This window comes from Lynx canadensis, chromosome A3 (genome assembly GCF_007474595.2).
Source record: "Lynx canadensis isolate LIC74 chromosome A3, mLynCan4.pri.v2, whole genome shotgun sequence".
NCBI classification, from domain to species: Eukaryota; Metazoa; Chordata; class Mammalia; order Carnivora; family Felidae; genus Lynx; species Lynx canadensis.
This window is the reverse complement of record NC_044305.1, coordinates 89,481,749-89,500,530: the sequence shown is the minus strand read 5'-3', so window position 1 is coordinate 89,500,530 and position 18,782 is coordinate 89,481,749. Positions and strand designations below refer to the sequence as shown.

At 38.4% G+C, this 18,782-nt stretch overlaps 1 protein-coding gene across 4 annotated transcripts in view; it reads right to left on the bottom strand.

Annotated features, from left to right (window-relative positions):
• Positions 1 to 18,782, bottom strand: part of ALMS1 (ALMS1 centrosome and basal body associated protein) — a 225,545-nt gene that overhangs the window by 94,996 nt on the left and 111,767 nt on the right. For all 4 annotated transcript variants that reach the window (XM_030310857.1, XM_030310858.1, XM_030310860.1 and 1 more), the window contains one exon: positions 374 to 615. In XM_030310857.1, the coding sequence (XP_030166717.1) occupies positions 374 to 615 (242 nt within the window). The remainder of the gene's footprint in view (positions 1 to 373; positions 616 to 18,782) is intronic.

The window sequence follows — 18,782 nt, the reverse complement described above, 5'->3', positions numbered from 1 at the left end:
AGTGGCAGAGAGAGAGGGAGAAAGAGAATCCTAAGAAGGCTCTTCATTGCCAGCACAGAGCCCAATGCGGGGCTCGAACTCACGAACCATGAGATCATGACCTGAACCGAAACCAAGAGTCAGACACTTAACCAACTGAGCCACCCAGTCACACCAACTTCCACATAAGTTGTAACTCCACTAGAAATTAAGGCAAAAACATAATCACACTCTCTTCATAGCTGTGTAAATAAAAGATGGATAGAATCGCTTGGATCCTAATGCATAAAACAAAAATTTCGTTTTCTCACTAGAAAGACCTCCTCACACATTTCTGAGATCACTGCATATCAAAGTTGGTATTATGACCTAAAATGTAATCACATTCTCTTACCATCTGTGCCATGAGGATGAGTAATCTGTTGAACTGAAGATGATGACACAAACTTGACAGGAACTTTGTCCACGTTCTGGGTACTGGGCTCTGGACTTTCAAATCCATGATCTTCAGCATTAATAAAAATTTCAGATGAAAACGTGGTTTTTCCTGGACTTTCTGTTGTTATCTGAGTGACGGCATCAGATGATAATTTTCCAGAAAAGGCAGAAAATGGGGTCTTAATCTCCTCTGACGGTCTGAACAAAAAAGAGAAAGGACACAGCAGGTCATATCCGTGGCTTATCAAATACTGTAATCTCTTTCCAAAGGTAGCTTCAAGGAATATTTTGTGGAGATAACTTCAGTCAACTTCAAATGGTTATTTCTACAGTACCCTTTGCCATCTGAGATACTTATAATCCAATTGTGCATGAGTTTACTTTTATTCATTTCAAAATCTACTTTAAACTTCAATTTAGAATACTATCATACAATTTAGCTGAGTAATAGTACTTTTCAGTTGAAGTAAAAATATATTCATTTCAAAAAATTACTAGAAGTCCACTATAAATTAAATGCATAGTGTACAAAAACAAACAAGAAATAACGACTTGCATGAAGAAGTTTATATGTTAGTGGGGGAACCAGAGATTTTCAAAATTGTAATTATGTATTATGATTTTAGAGAATTAATATTAAAACAGAATAAAGAAATTACTGAATAAATGCAAAATGAAAGAAGATAAATCTTATTTACAGAATTCCAAATAATATATGTAGATACTTCCCCATCCAAGGAGGTGAAGATTAATCTCTCCCTTCTCCTTTGAGTATGGGCTGGATTAAGCAACTGGACTCCAAAGAACAGAGTAATAAAAAGGGATAAATAGTAACTTTATAGTGTAGAAACCTAGCGAACACCATGGTGATGAAGGTTCATATCACCAATGTTATCATGTAGATGTCACATTCTTTATGCTATGATGTGATGCAATGGGTATTTCCTTCTTACGGTATTCTTTGCCAAAACTCCTAATTCAAGTCTAATCATGTGAAAAACATCAGCCAAACCCAGACTCAGGGACATTCTACAAAATATCTAACCAATATTTGTCAAAACTGTCAAAATCATGAAAAAAAGGAAGGAATGAGGCACTGTCATTGAAAAGAGAGAACTAAAGAGACATGACAACTACCTAAAGGGAATTGTAAATACTGAACTGGGTCCTGGAACAAAAAAAAAGCCATTAATGGAAAAAATATGAAATATAAATAAAGTTGGGAGTGTAGTTAATGGTAATGTACAAATGTTGCCTTCTTAATTTTGACAAATGTTCACAACCGTAATGTAGAATGTTAATAGGAAAAGCTGGCAGATGGGTACAGGGAACTCTATTATGTCTGTCTTTTCTGTAGACCTAAAAGTACTCAAGGGGCACCTGGTGGCTCAGTCTATTAGGCATCCAGCTCTTGATTTCGGCACAGGCCATGATCTCATAGTTCCTGAGATGTAGCCCTGCCTCAGGCTTTGACTGATAGCGCAGAGCCTGCTTGGGATTTTCTCATCCTCTCCCTCTGCCCCTCCCCGACTCATGCTTTCTCTCTTTAAATAAACTTAAAAAAAATAAGCTTACTCAAAAATATTTTTTAAAAACAGAGTAATACTGTATTAATATTGTATTAGATACAGTAATAATGTATTACAAAACAGAAGAACTCTTGAATTTCTACCCTCTGTCTACTATTCAATTGAATAGGAAAACTGAAGAGGAAAATTATGAGAAAAGAAAATAGGTCAATCTTCCTTATGAATATGCAAGCAAGAATACTAAGTAAAATATTAGAAAACCAAACGCTGTATGTATGCGAATTCATACCAAGATGGTTTACTCCAGGAATGTAAGGTGAGTTAACACTCAAAAATCAATCAATATGATTCACATCAAAAAAATAGAGAAAATGTTTATGACCACATAAATATAGCTAAATAAAGCATTTGATAAAGCTCAAGAATTATGTATGATAAAAACTCGTAGCAAAGGGAAATCACAAAAAACTTTAGAGCAACCATTCTATTCATACTGAAATGTAGAAAGTGCTCACCGTTAGACTAGGAACAAAATAAGGATGTCAATTCTCACCATTTCTGTTCAACTTTAGTAAAGGTCTTAAATGGCATTAGCAGTAAGTCAGGAGAAAGCAGAAAGAAGAAATAATAATACATATTTTATATAATTAGGTACACAGAAAACCTAAAACAATCTAAACATAACTAATTAAAATATAAATTTTTAGAAAAGTTGCCAGATAGGAGATACAAATTTTTAAAAATCCACTTTTGGTATCAGAAAAATTATAAAATTAAAGGCTAAAAAATATGCCATCTGTAATATGATCACAAATATCAAATACCTAATAGTATAATTAAAAATGTAAGAACTCTAAGTAGGAAGCTACTCATTAGAGAAATTAAAGGTAACCTAAATAGGACTTCCATTTCCAGGTAGAATACAGTACATAGCCACAGGCCATCATTCCTGTTACAACAAGGAAATAAAATTGAATAAATTATAAAAATCATAGGTAAAAGATATCAGAGAGCTATGGAAGCAATCAGGAAATAATATCATCTAATATGCTAGAGAAGGGATTTTGGAGATTATGGGCAGGGACTGAGTGTAGGCAGACATACTCCCCTGGGAAAGAGAAATCACCAGAGCTTTTGAGGAACTCATGGGCTACCATGGAGTGAAATCTAGCAAAATGCCAAGCCAATTTCCCCCCAGGACATTTTCTTAGTATCAGGATGGTATGGGAGAATGTGAAATTAAGTCAGAGAAGCAGAGTGAATTCTGCTTCATAGTCAAGGCATTAATAACAAACCAAGTCTCATTAAACAGACGGGCCTTTAACAAACATCAGGTCTCCTCCTCAAGACATTTGCCAAATTTTGAACCTGAATAAGGCAGGAAGCTAAATAACTACTGCCTGAGTGAGAGAACTTTCAAATCTGAGGACACATTCCAGACTGGAGAGAAAAAAACCAGAAATGCCATCCCCAAGAAAGGGGCTGAGCCAAAAAAAGTAAAATCACTTGCAATGTTTGGGTTCTTATGAGACAAATTTCCATTAAGAAAGTGTAACTACAGAGATGCCTGGGTGGCTCAGTCAGTTGGGCGTCCGACTTCGACTCAGGCCATGATCTTGCAGTTCATGAGTTCAAGCCCTCTGTCAGGCTGATAGCTGATGCTGATAGCTCAGAGCCTGGAGCCTGCTTCGGATTCTGTGTCTCCCTCTCTCTTTGCCCCTCTCCCCAGTCATGTTCTGTCTGTCTCTCAAAAATAAATAAACATTAAAAAAATATATAAAAAAGAAAGTGTAACTACGACATAGCTGGGCTGCCCTTACATTTGCCACATTCAAACCTGCAAGGGCTGAGAGTCTAAAGAGTAGAACTCAAACATCTGAGACACTAGATCACGGTATTTACTTACTGCAGAATCAAAGATCTGTCAGGATTAAAGCAAAAATCCAGGAAGGCCACAAATCAGGAAAAATCAAAAGCATAATTAGTCAACTACAGCTTCATCCCACTGCTTACTCAGTAAAATACCTGACATGACTGAAGTGATCAGTCATTTTTTAGGATTTATTTTTTATTTTTTAATTTTTTTTTAATATGAAATTTATTGTCAAATTGGTTTCCATACAACACCCAGGGCTCAGCCCCAAAGGTGCCCTCCTCAATACCCATCACCCACCCTCCCCTCCCTTCCGCCCCCCATCAACCCTCAGTTTGTTCTTAGTTTTTAAGAGTCTCTTATGGTTTGGCTCCCTCCCTCCCTAACCTTTTTTTTTTCCTTCCCTTCCCCCATGGTCTTCTGTTAAGTTTCTCAGGATCCACATAAGAGTGAAAACATACGGTATCTGTCTTTCTCTGTATGACTTATTTCACATAGCATAACACTCTCCAGTTCCACCCACGTTCCTACAAAAGGCCATATTTCATTCTTTCTCATTGCCAAGTAGTATTCCATTGTGTATATAAACTACAATTTCTTTATCCATTCATCATTGATGGACATTGAGGCTCTCTCCATAATTTGGCTATTGTTGAGAGTGCTACTATAAACATTGGGGTACAAGTGCCCCTGTGAATCAGCACTCCTGTATCCCTTGGGTAAATTCCTAGCAGTGCTATTGCTGGGCCATAGGATAGATCTATTTTTAATTTTTTGAGGAACCGCCACACTGTATTCCAGAGCGGCTGCACCAGTTTGCATTCCCACCAACAGTGCAAGAGGGTTCCCATTTCTCCACATCTTCGCCAGCATCTATAGTCTCCTGATTTGTTCATTTTGGCCACTCTGACTGGCGTGAGGTGGTATCTGAGTGTGGTTTTGATTTGTATTTCCCTGATGAGGAGCGACGTTGAGCATCTTTTCATGTGCCTTTTGGCCATCCGGATGTCTTCTTTAGAGAAGTGTCTATTCATGTTTTCTGCCCATTTCTTCACTGGGTTATTTGTTTTTCGGGTGTGGAGTTTGGTGAGCTCTTTACAGATTTTGGATACTAGTCCTTTGTCCGATATGTCATTTGCAAATATCTTTTCCCATTCCGTTGGTTGCCTTTTAGTTTTGTTGATTATTTCCTTTGCAGTGCAGAAGCTTTTTATCTTCATGAGGTCCCAACAGTTCACTTTTGCTTTTAATTCCCTTGCCTTTGGGGATGTGTCAAGTAAGAAATTGCTGTGGCTGAGGTAAGAGAGGTTTTCTCCTGCTTTGTCCTCTACGGTTTTGATGGTTTCCTGTCTCACATTCAGGTCCTTCATCCATTTTGAATTTATTTTTGTGTATGGTGTAAGAAAGTGGTCTAGTTTCATCCTTCTGCATGTTGCTGTCCAGTTCTCCCAGCACCATTTGTTAAAGAGACTGTCTTTTTTTCCATTGGATATTCTTTCCTGCTTTGTCAAAGATTAGTTGGCCATACTTTTGTGGGTCTAATTCTGGGGTTTCTATTCTATTCCATTGGTCTATGTGTCTGTGTTTGTGCCAATACCATGCTGTCTTGATGATTACAGCTTTGTAGCAGAGGCTAAAGTCAGGGATTGTGATGCCTCCTGCTTTGGTCTTCTTCAAAATTACTTTGGCTATTCGGGGCCTTTTGTGGTTCCATATGAATTTTAGGATTGCTTGTTCTAGCTTCGAGAAGAATGCTGGTGCAATTTTGATTGGGATTCGATTGAATGTGTAGATAGCTTTGGGCAGTACTGACATTTTGACAATATTTATTCTTCCAATCTATGAGCACGGAATGTTTTTCCATTTCTTTATATCTTCTTCAATTTCCTTCATAAGCTTTCTATAGTTTTCAGCATACAGATCTTTTACATCTTTGGTTAGGTTTATTCCTAGGTATTTTATGCTTCTTGGTGCAATTGTGAATAGGATCAGTTTTTTTATTTGTCTTTCCACTGCTTCATTATTAGTAAGAATGAACTGATTTCTGTACATTAATTTTGTATCCTGCAACTTTGCTGAATTCATGTATCAGTTCTAGCAGACTTCTGGTGGAGTCTATCAGGTTTTCCATGTATAGTATCATGTCATCTGCAAAAAGTGAAAGCTTAACTTCATCTTTGCCAATTTTGATGCCTTTGATTTCCTTTTGTTGTCTGGATTGCTGATGCTAGCACTTCCAACACTATGTTAAACAACAGCGGTGAGAGTGGACATCCCTGTCATGTTCCTGATCTCAGGGGGAAAGCTCTCAGTTTTTCCCCATTGAGGATGATATTAGCTGTGGGCTTTTCATAAATGGCTTTTATGATATTTAATTATGTTCCTTCTATCCCGACTTTCTTCAGGGTTTTTATTAAGAAAGGATGCTGAATTTTATCAAATGCTTTTTCTGCATCAATTGACAAGATCATACGGTTCTTCTCTTTTCTTTTATTCATGTGATGTATCACATTGATTGATTTGTGAATGTTGAACTAGCCCTGCATCCCAGGAATGAATCCCACTTGATCATGGTGAATAATTCTTTTTATATGCTGTTGAATTCGATTTGTTAGTATCTTGAGAATTTTTGCATTCTTATTCATCAGGGATATTGGCCTGTAGTTCTCTTTGTTTGCTGGGTCTCTGTCTGCTTTAGGAATCAAAGTAACACTGGCTTCATAGAATGAGTCTGGAAGTTTTCCTTCCCTTTCTATTTTTTGGAACAGCTTGAGGATAGGTATTATCTCTGCTTTAAATGTCTGGTGGAATTCCCCAGGGAAGCCATCTGGTCCTGGACTCTTGTTTGTTGGGAGAGTTTTGATAACTGATTCAATTTCTTCACTGGTTATGGGTCTGTTCAAGCTTTCTGTTTCTTGCTGTTTGAGTTTTGGAAGTGTGTGGGTGCTTAGGAATTTCTCCATTTCTTCCAGGTTGTCCAGTTTGTTGGCATATAATTTTTCATAGTATTCCCTGATAATTGCTTGTATTTCTGGGGGATTGGTTGTAATAATTCCATTTTCATTCATGATTTTATCTGTTTGGGTCATCTCCCTTTTCTTTTTGAGAAACCTGGCTAGAGGTTTATCAATTTTGTTTATTTTTTCAAAAAAAACCAACTCTTGGTTTCGTTGATCTGCTCTACAGTTTTTTTAGATTCTGTATTGTTTATTTCTGCTCTGATCTTTATTATTTCTCTTCTTCTTCTGGGTTTAGGTTGTCTTTGCTGTTCTGCTTCTATTTCCTTTAGGTGTGCTGTTAGATTCTGTATTTGGGATTTTTCTTGTTTGTTGAGATAGGCCTGGATTGCAATGTATTTTCCTCTCAGGACTGCCTTCTCTGCATCCCAAAGCCTTTGGATTGTTGTATTTTCATTTTCATTTGTTTCCATTTATGTTTTAATTTCATCTCTAACTGCCTGGTTGATCCATTCATTTTTTAGTAGGGTGTTCTTTAACCTCCATGCTTTTGGAGGTTTTCCAGACTTTTTCCTGTGGTTGATTTCAAGCTTCATAGCATTGTGGTCTGAAAGTGTGCATGGTATGATCTCAATTCTTGTATACTTATGAAGGGCTGTTTTGTGACCCAGTATGCGATCTATCTTGGAGAAGGTTCTATGTGCACTCGAGAAGAAAGTATATTCTGTTGCTTTGCAATGCAGAGTTCTAAATATATCTGTCAAGTCCATCTGATCCATTTCACTCACAGAATCCCCCTTAGGATCTCTTGTAGGGCTGGTTTAGTGGTGATGAATTCCTTCAGTTTTTGTTTGTTTGGGAAGACCTTTCTCTCTCCTTCTATTCTGAGTAACAGACTTGCTGGATAAAGGATTCTTGGCTGCATATTTTTTCTGTTCATCACATTGAACATTCCCTGCCATTCCTTTCTGGCCTGCCAAGTTTCATTAGATAGGTCTGTCACTAGTCTTATCGGTCTCCCTTTATACATTAGAGCATGTTTATCCCTAGCTGCTTTCAGAATTTTCTCTTTATCCTTGTATTTTGCCAATTTCACTATGATATGTCGTGCAGTTGATCGATTCAAGTTACGTCTGAAGGGAGTTCTCTGTGCCTCTTGGATTTCAATGCCTTTTTCCTTACCCAGATTAGGGAAGTTTTCAGCTATGATTTGTTCAAGTACCTTCAGCCCCTTTCTCTCTCTCTTCCTCTTCTGGAATTCCTATTATACAGATATTGTTGGGTTTGATTGCATCACTCAGTTCTCTAATTCTCCCCTCATACTCCAGGATTTTTTTATCTCTCTTTTTCTCAGCTTCCTCTTTTTCCATAATTTTATCTTCTAATTCACCTATTCTCTCCTCTGCCTCTTCAATCCGAGCTGTGGTCACCTCCATTTTATTTTGCACCTCATTTATATCATTTTTTTAAGCTCCTCATGACTATTTCTTAGTCCCTTGATTTCTGTAGCAATAGATTCTCTGCTGTCCTCTATACTTTTTTCAAACCCAGTGATTAATTTTATGACTATTATTCTAAATTCATGTTCTGTTATATGCTTAAATCGTTTTTGATCAATTCGTCAGCTGTCTCTACTTCCTGAAGTTTCTTTTGAGGAGAATTCTTCCATTTCCTCATTTTGGATAGTCCCTGGGGTGGCCCGGAACTGCAGGGCACTTTCCCTGTGCTGTCTGGAGTAACTTGTGTTGGTGGGAGGGGCCACAGTCAGACTGGTGTGTACCTTATCATCCCCTCTCCCAGGGGCAGGACTCACTGTGCAGTGGTGTGGCCCCTGTCTGGGCTACTTGCACACTGCCAGGCTTGTGGTGCTGGTTTGATGGGATCTGGCATATTAGCCGGGGTGGATCTGCAAAGTGCACAGGGGTGGGAGGGGCAGGCTCTAGCTCACTTTGCAGTTGGTGATCCCCTGCAGGAGGGGCCCTGCAGCACGGGGAGAGAGGCCACCCCATCAGAGGGATGGATCCACAGAAGAACAGCATTGGGTGTTTGCGCGGTGCAAGCAAGTTTGATGAACTGGTTCCCTTTGGGGTTTTAGCTGGGGGATGGGAGAGGGACATGGCGCTGGCCAGCGCCTTTGTTCCCCACCGAGCTGAGCTCTGTCTTCCAGGGCTCAACAACTCTCCCTCCCGTTGTCCTCTAACCCTTCCGCTCTCCGAGCAGAGCTGTTGACTTATAACGTTCCAGATGTTAAATCCCACTGGCTGTCAGAACTCATGCAGTCCCCCCCTCCCCTGCCCCCCGCCGCTTTTGCAAGCCAGACTCGGGGATTTCGCCTTGCCGGGCCAGCTGCCCCTCCACTGCCCCAGCTCCCTCTCACCAGTCCGTGTACTGCACCGCCTCTCCGCCCTTCCTACCCTCTTCAGTGGGCCTCTTGTCTACACTTGGCTCCGGGAAGTCCATACTGCTAATCTTCTGATGGTTTTCTGGGTTATTGAGGCGGGTGTGGGTGGAATCTAAGTGATCAGCAGGACGAGGTGAGCCCAGCGTCCTCCTACACTGCCATCTTTTCTGGCAATTCCTCTCTTTCTTCTCATTTTGTATGATTAACAGAGGAAAGGGCAAATCCTTTTGGTGGAAAGTAACACCACCTTCAGTCCTTATAATGTTTTAATTCACAACATCCAGTACATAATAAAAAGTTACAGAATCTGTCAAGCAGGAAAAAGTGACTAAAAATTGAGAGAAAAAACAAGAAAAGCTGATTTACAAAGGATTCAAATACTGGAATTAGTGCAGAAAGGACTTTAAAATGCCTGTGAGTACATTAAGAGATCAAAATATGGAAGATTAAATAGATAAAAATATAGGGAATCTTAACAGAAAATTAGAATCTAATTTTCAGAATCAAATGTAGACAAAAACAAAACAAAACAAAAACACCCAGAACAGATTCCCAGCAGACCTCAGGAAATACTAAAAGAATTTTTTTTTATGCTCGAATAAAACCCAACATAGTACAGGCGTACAGGAAAGAAGGAAGGCACTTAAAGTCTCTGTGTGTGTCTGTGTATAATTTATACAAGTACATACACACACACACACATATGCAGCTTTTCACATATACCTCTATGTTCTATATTTCATATGCATGAAATGGAATAAGCAAGCAACAAAAATGTCCTGTGGTAATTTTAAAAAATGTAGAAAAGAAATGTAAGCTAGAATGAATACATGAATTCAGCAAAGCTATAAAATCAACATATAGAAATTGGTTGCATTTCTCTACAACAATAATAAAGCAGCAGGAAAAGAAATCAAGGAATCGATCCCATTTATAATTATACTAAAAACTGTAGGATACCTATGAATAAACCAAAGAGGTAAAAGATCTGTATTCTGAAAACTACTTAAGAAAGAAATTCAAGAGGACACAAAAAAATGGAAAAACATTTCATGCTCATAGACTGGAAGAACAGATATTTTTAAAGTCTTACTACCCAAAGCAATCTACACATTTAATGCACTCCCTATCAAGATACCGACAGTATTTTTCACAGAGCTAGAACAAACAATCCTAAAATTTATATGGAACCAGAAAAGACCTCAAATAGCTAAAACAATCCTGAAAAAGCAAAGCAAAACTGGAGACATCATATTTCCAGACTTCAAGCTGTATTACCAAGCTGTAGTCATTAAGACAGTAGGATGCACAAAACGAGACACAGATCAAGGGAATAGAACAAAAAACCGAGAAATGCTTCCTGCTTTCTGCTTCCTGCACAGAAGCAGGAAAGAATATCCAAGGGGAAAAAAAGACAAGTCTCTTCAACAAATGGTTGGGGAAAGTGGATAGCAACATGCAGAAGAATGAAACTGGACCACTTTCTTACACCATGCACAAAAATAAATTCAAAATGGATGAAAGACCTAAACGTGAGCCAGGAAACCATCAAAATCCTAGAGGATAACACAGGCAGCAACTTCTGATCTTGGCCATAGTAAGTTATTACTAGACAAGTCACCAAAGGCAAGACAAACAAAAGCAAACATGAACTACTGGGACTTCATCAAGATAAAAAGCTTCTGCACAGCAAAGGAAATAATCAACAAAACTAAAAGGTAACTGATACAATGGCAGAAGATATTTGCAAATGACTTATCTGATAAAGGGTTGGTATCCAAAATCTATAAAGAATAATCCAGTGAAGAAATGGGCAGAAGACATGAATAGACACTTTTTCAAAGAAGACATCCAGATGGCTAACAGACACATAAGATGCTCAACATCACTCATCATAAGGGAAATACAAATCAAAACCATGGAGATACTACCTCACACCTGTCAGAATGGCTAAAATTAAAAACACAAGAAACAACAGGTGTTGGCAAGGATGCAGAGAAAGGGGAACCCTCTTGCACTGCTGGTGGGAATGCAAACTGATGCAGACACTCTGGACAACAGTATGGAGGTGCCTTAAAAAGTTAAAAGTAGACCTACCCTCCAATCCTGTAAGCACTACTAGGTATTTACCCACAGGACACAAAGATACAGATTCAGATTCAAAGGGGTACATGTATCTCAATGTTCACAGCAGCATTATCAACAATAGTCAAACAATGGAAAAAGCCCCATTGTCCATTGAATGATGATGGATAAAGAAGATGTGGTATATATATATATACAATGGAATACTACTCAACCATCAAAAAGAATGAAATCTTGCCATACACAACATTGTGGATGGAGCTAGAGTTTATTATGCTAAGTGAATTAAGTCAGGCAGAGAAAGGCAACCACCAATATAATTTCACTCATATGTGGAATTTAAGAAGATAAAACAGATGACTATATAAGAAGAGGGGGAAAAAAGAGACCGGGGGAACAAACCACAAGAGACTCTTAATGAACGAGAACTGAGGGTTGATGGAGGGAGGTGTGTGGGGGATGGGATGGATGGGTGATGGGCACTAAGGAGGGTACTTGCTGTGATGAGCACTGGGTATTATAAGTAAGTGATGAATCACTGAAACCAATACTGCACTGTATGTTAACTAACTAGAATTTAAACATAATTTTTTTAATTCTCCCCTTCCTTTTATCTTTTCCTTCCTGAACAATTACACTTTCCAGAACAATTACATTTTAAAGCTATTAGATGGACAAAATAAGGTAGGCACCTACATGGGGTAAGGCAACAGTACCCCAGAGTAAGGTATCAGAACATTACTAGTTCTAAGGAGAGTGCCCGGATTAAAGAGTAGCCTAACACAGGGTATCGTAAGCCAATCAGGGCAAGAAGAGAATCTCTGTGGAGGTGTGGCCTGGTATACAGTATCAGAGCCTGATCAGGATGAGGACAGTTTCCATGGACACAGATCCAGCGTGGCATGTGGGATGATCCCAAGCAGAATGCGGAAGGTGTCTCTAGGGTGGGGCAGCCTGACATAGAGTGGAAGATCCGGAGCAGAGTATAGAAAATATCTTCATGGAGAGGCAGTCTGGATTGGGAAGTCGGATCCCCTACAGAAGAAGGGTGTCATCCAGGGATGGAAGGTGGCCCAGTTTGGTAGTCAGAGATCAAGCAGAGTAAGGAAAGGTAGTCTGGCCTGGGTTATTAGAGCCGGGGTAAGGAGGGTGTCTACATCTTGAGCCAGATCCTGAACAGAATAAAACACCCAAGCAGAGAGGCCCACGGTAAGAAATCAAAAGCCTAAGTAGGATGAGGAAGACACCCATGTGAAGAGGTAGTCCAGTATGGGGAGTCAGAGGCTAAAGTGGGTGAGAAAGGTTATCTATATGAATGGGGTGAGCATTGTGATGGGGGGGGTGGAGAGAGTCCGAGACCAAATTGTGGGGAGGTTATCCATGTTGAGGGGTAGTCTAGCATGGAGTGTCAAAGCACAAGCAGGGGGAGAAGCAGAACCACACAAAAAGGTAGCCTGAATGGAGGGTCAGAATCCAAGTAGTGAGTCAGAATCCTGGTTGGGAAGAGGACGGCAAGGAGAGATGGGACATTAATTATAGAATGGGAGACTGACCAAATAAAGACATAAAACACACAGGAAGTGAGGTTTCTCACTATTGGATAAGGGAGTTACAAATACAGAAAGAGAAAAAAAGTAAAATGAAATTCATTTAGAACTCCATATACTGGTGTGAGTTTATGGTTTTTAATAAAGAAAAAATAAATGCAAATGAGTGTGTGTGTGTGTCTGTGTGTGTATGTGTGCATGCACATATCCACTGCGAGGGCTGGGAGCAGTCCAATAGCCATATGTACACCTAGTGTTCAACTCTTGTCTTCTAAATATCACCTTCCACTAGAAGAAACCAGGATCCTTGGAGAAATGGCCAATTCCAGAGGATGGCAAAGTACAAGATGAGCCTGAAATATCTTCTTGTGCCAGAAACAAAGACATGTCCAAAAGATAACAGAGACATGTAAAATGGATACAAGAAGCCTGCCTGAAGGGGCTGCCACAGGCCATCAGATCAGTGACATTTTCAGAATGAAAACAAATTACAACAGTAACGTTAAACGTAGTAAGAAAATATGATTTTTTACGATGCAAAATATTTGCAAATCTCATATCCAACAAAAAACATGTATCCAGAACAGATATAACATCTAAATTAATCAGTTAAAAAACACAACAGTGCTGGGGCGCCTGGGTGGCGCAGTCGGTTGAGCGTCCGACTTCAGCCAGGTCACGATCTCGCGGTCCGGGAGTTCGAGCCCTGCGTCAGGCTCTGGGCTGATGGCTCAGAGCCTGGAGCCTGTTTCCGATTCTGTGTCTCCCTCTCTCTCTGCCCCTCCCCCGTTCATGCTCTGTCTCTCTCTGTCCCAAAAATAAACAAAAACAAAAACAAAAAAAACACAACAGTGCAATTAGAAAATGGCAAAACAACTTGAACACACTTCATCAAAGAAAATATACAGATGGAAAACAAGCACATGAAAAAATGTTCATCATCATTATTAGCCTTTTAGGGACATGCAAATCAGAATGACAGGGAATACCCCTATATACTTATTAGGATGGCTAAAATAAAAAATATTGGGAGTACCAAAAGCTGATAAGGATACAGAGAAACTGGATCCCTCATACTTTGCTAGTAGAGATGTAAAATGGTACAATCACTGTGAAAAATAATTAGGCTGTTTCTTACAAAATATACATATACTCATTATACAACCCAACAATCACACTCCTGGGCATTTATCCTACAGCAGAGATTCTCAACCTTGGAGCTAACAGACATTTTGAACCAAGTAATTCCTTGTGGGGACTGTCCAGTGTATTCTAGGATCTTATCATCAGCAGTCCTGATGCCAACAGAAAATTCTTTCCTAGTTGTGACAATCAAAAATGTCTTCAGATATTGCCAAATGTCTCTGTGGGACAAAATCACCCCTGGTTGACAGTCACTGTCCTAGAGAAATAAAACTTACGTTCATGTAAAAATAAGTACATGGATTTTCACAGCAACTATGTCAGCAGTAGTAAAAACCTAGCAACAATCAAATGTCCTTCTACAGAATAAGCTGTGATATATTCATACATTTGAATACTACTTAGCAATAAAAAGAAATACTGATACATACAATAACCCAGATGGATCTCTAGGTCAGTGGGCTGAGTAAAGAGAGCTAATCTCAAAAGGTTATATGCTATATGACTCCATTTATAGAACCTTCTCCAAATGACAAAAGCACACAGTAGAAAAACAGATCACTGATTTGCAGGGGTTAAAGAAGGCAAGGGGCTGGGCACAATAGTGTTACTGTAAAGGGAATTCCTTTGTGATGACAGAACTCTGTATCTTGATTAGGGTAGTGGTTATATGAATCCATGTGATTAATTTTCACAGAATTATACATATATACATTTAAAAACAAGTGCATGCAAAAACTGATGAAATCAGATGAAGGTCTATAGTCTAGCTATTTGTACTGTATTAATGTCAATTTCCTGGTTTGATAATGTACTAAAGTTATGTAAGATATTACATTGAGTGATGGGTACCTGGGACTCTCTAAACTATTTTTGTAATCCCTTGTGAGTCTATATATTTTTAAAGTAAAAAGTAAAAAAGACTCACTGAATGAAATAAGAAAGCATGCTTCTACATGGATATAATAAACAAACTCAAAGTTTACAAAGGAATGAGATAGTTACATAATTTCATAGTACTTTCCACAAGAGACTTAATTACAAAGGGGAAAAGAGTAACTTTCCAGTGAAGGAAACTAGCAGCCAAAACCTTATTAAGTAATTAATGCATAGTTGTCAGTGCGACAAATGAAAATTATGCAACATCTGATAAAATATCATGAGAACTGAATGTCACAACTGTCATATTCTTGCCAAAAATACATAACCCAAACCTAATCATGAGGAAATATCAAAGAAATCCAAATCGAAAAACATTCTACAAAATAAATGATCTGTAATCTCCCAAAGGTCAAGAAAGTGAAGGAAAGACTAAAGCAATGTTCTAGAAAAGAATTAGAGCCATGACAACTAAATGAAACATGTGATTTTGAACTGCCTCCTCTTGTTATAAAAATCCTTATGGGAACAACCAGAAAACCTGAATAGTATCTGTAATACAGCACTGATGTTGGGGTGCCTGGGTGGCTCAGCCAGTTAAGTGTCTGACTTCAGCTCAGGTCATGATCTCGCAGTTCATGAGTTCAAGCCCTGCACAGGGCTCAGTACTGACAGCTCAGATCCTGGAGCCTACTTTGGATTCTGTCTCCCTCTCTCTCTGCCCTTCCCCTGCTCACGCTCTGTCTCTCTCTGTCTCAAAAATAAATAAACATTAAAAAAAATAATAATAATAAAATACAGCACTGATGTTATGTTAATTTCCTGATTTTTATGGCTTTATTGGGGTTATGTAGGAAAATGTTCTTTCATATAGGAAATGATATAGTGATGGGCAGCATGTCAAAAACTTACTCCCAAATGGTTAAGGATAAAAAAAAAAAAGGAGATATTAACATAATATTCTCAGATGCTAAAGCAGATAACAATTCAGTAAAAATAAAGATTTCAACATGACAGTTGATCAACTGGGCCAAACTGACGTAACATATACAAAATAGCACATATAGGAACTACAGAATACATACTCCTTTCAACTGCACATTGATAAAAATAAAAATATACCATAACATGAAGCAATTATAATGTTTAAATATACTGAAATCATTCAGAATACTATCTCAGTGACCACAATGGAACTAACTAGAAACAAGCAATAATTAGAAAGTTCCCATATAACTGGAAATTAAGGAACACATCTCAGGGTGCCTGGGTGGCTCAGTCGGTTAAGCGTCCAACTCTTGCCTTCAGCTCAGGTTGTGATCTTATGGTTCACGGGATCAAGGCTTACGTCAGGCTCTGTGCTGACAGCATGGGGCCTGCTTGGGATTCTCTCTCTCCCCCTCCCCTGCTTGCTAGCACACACATGCTCGCTCTTGCTCTCTCTCTCTCTCTATATATATATGTATATGTCTCTCAAAATAAATGAACATTTATTAAAAAAAAACCACATCTCTACGTAACCCATAGAACAACAACAAAAAACTGTAACAGAAATGAGAAAATATTTAGAGGGAGGCGAGTGGGGGATGGGTTAGATGGGTGATGGTATTAAGGAGGGCACTTGTTATAAGCAATGGGTTTTGTACATAAGTGATGAATCACTGAATTCTATTCCTGAGAGCTTGTTTGGAGGTTCTAGCAGGGGAGCGCAGCTACTCGTATACCCTTGACCGAAGAACGGTCCGCCTCTATCGGGGAAGGTCGTCCTCTTCCACCAAGTGGCAGCTTTGGGAGGGACACACATGGAGTGGTGAGGGAGGAAGGGGCCACCCGCCTAGCCAGCCAGATCAGCCGAATCAACCCCGGCAATCAATGCGGTGACAGATGTTGCAGCCAGATCGCCCTCACATCCTGAATTCTATTACTGAAACTAATATTGCACTGTATGTTAACTAACTAGAATGTAAATAAAACTTTAGAAAGAAAAAAATGAGAAAATACTTAGAACAAAGATGATGATGAGAAACTACATAAAAATCTGTATAAGGAAAAGGCTAAACATTAATGAATTTGAAAAAAACCTGTATATTCTCAGAAGGTAGAAAAAGACCATTAGGTTAAAATCCAAAACAGAAGGAAAAAAATAAACATAGTAGCAAAAACCTTAAAAAGAAAACACACTAGAGGATCAACAAAACCCAAATCGTTAAACCCCCAGAAAGAGAAATTAAGTAAAAAAAAGAGGAAACGAAAATTACCAATATCAGACATAAAAAAGTTAGTATCACTACAGATTGAGAAATTGAAAGGGTAAGATACCATGAAAATAACTCATGTCAACAAATTTTGACAAGTTAAAATAGAAAAAATTACTTAAAAAAATTTTAAAAATAAAGCAAATTTACAGTCATATCTATTAAATAAATTGAATCTAAATAACAACTCCAGGCCATGATGGATTCACTGGTGAATTCTGCCCAATACCTAAGAAAGAAAGAATACCAATCTTAGACAAACTCTTTCAAAGTATCCCAATATATTTATGAGGTCAGCCCAATGCTCATACCAAAAGATATTACAAGAAAAGAAAATTATGGGTAAATATCTCCATAGATATTTTACATAGATGTAAAAATAAAATGTTAGGTAGCGATTAAGGATAATATATAAATTAAGGGTGAATATGGTAATCTCTATAACATGTACTGTAATGAAGTCTGATTCCATTTTTGATGTTTCACTACTGACTTCTTTTTAAGCATCACCTATGGCCCTACATCCGAACAGGCTGGTAAGAAAGCCTGAATGTGAGTACCTCCTTCTTTGGCACCAACAGAAAATGTAAACCTCCCATACACAGAACCCTTTCCCAGTTCTACTTCCTAGCCACTATAAGCCCATCCACTCACTCTGCCCAAGATGGCCTGGACCTGTTTGTGCCCACCCAGCTCTCCCCAGGAGTCCCTATGTGAATAATAAACTTCCTCTCAAATCCTCTTGGTGTGAAAAATGTAATAACCCTACATATCTAAACCAAATTTGGGGCGGGATCCATCCCATTTATCAAAAAAATAAATATGTATATAAAAAAGCCAAAAAGGAAAATAAGACAGAGTAATAAAAGATGCATGATTAATACAAAGGATGGCAGGAAAGAAGGGACAAAAACCAGATGACACAAATAGAAAACAAAATGTAATATGGTAGATTTAATTCAAACAACACCAATCTGACACGTACTCTTTCAGAAAATGATGAAAGAGTGAATATTTCCCAATTTTTCTTTTTTGGAAGCCACCATAGCTCTGTAATCAAAAAGATTATAGACCCCTAGGGGTGGCTGGGTGGCTCAGTTGATTAAGCCTCTTGACTCTTGATTTCTGCTCCAGCCATGACGTCATGGTTCGTGAGGTCAAACCCTGCATCTGGCTCCATGCTGTCAGTGTGGAGCCTGCTTGGGATTCTCTCTCTCCCTCTCTTTCCCTCCCCCACTCATGTCCTCTCTCTCTCTCTCTCTCTCTCTCTCAAATAAACTAAAAAAAAAAAAAAAAAAAAAAAAATTAAAGACCAATGTTAGCAAACTGAATTCAGTAATAAATATAAAAAAGTTTACATTTATCCCAATAATGTAAGATAAAATTTAACATTCAAAATCTAATCAATGTAATTCACATTGATGAAAACAGGAGAATACACATATGATCACCTCAATAAAGCATTAAAAGCATTTGACAAAATTCAATTCCCACTCATAATAAAAACTCATAGCAAACTAACAACAAAAGAGGATATCCTTAATCTGATAAAGATCATCTATTAAAAATTTACAGGTAATATCACACTTGATGAAAAACTAAATCCACAAGATGTCTGCTCTTACTACTTCTACTTGATATTATACTGAATGTCCTAGCCAGTGTATTAGGTAAGAAAAAGAAACAAAGCCATGAA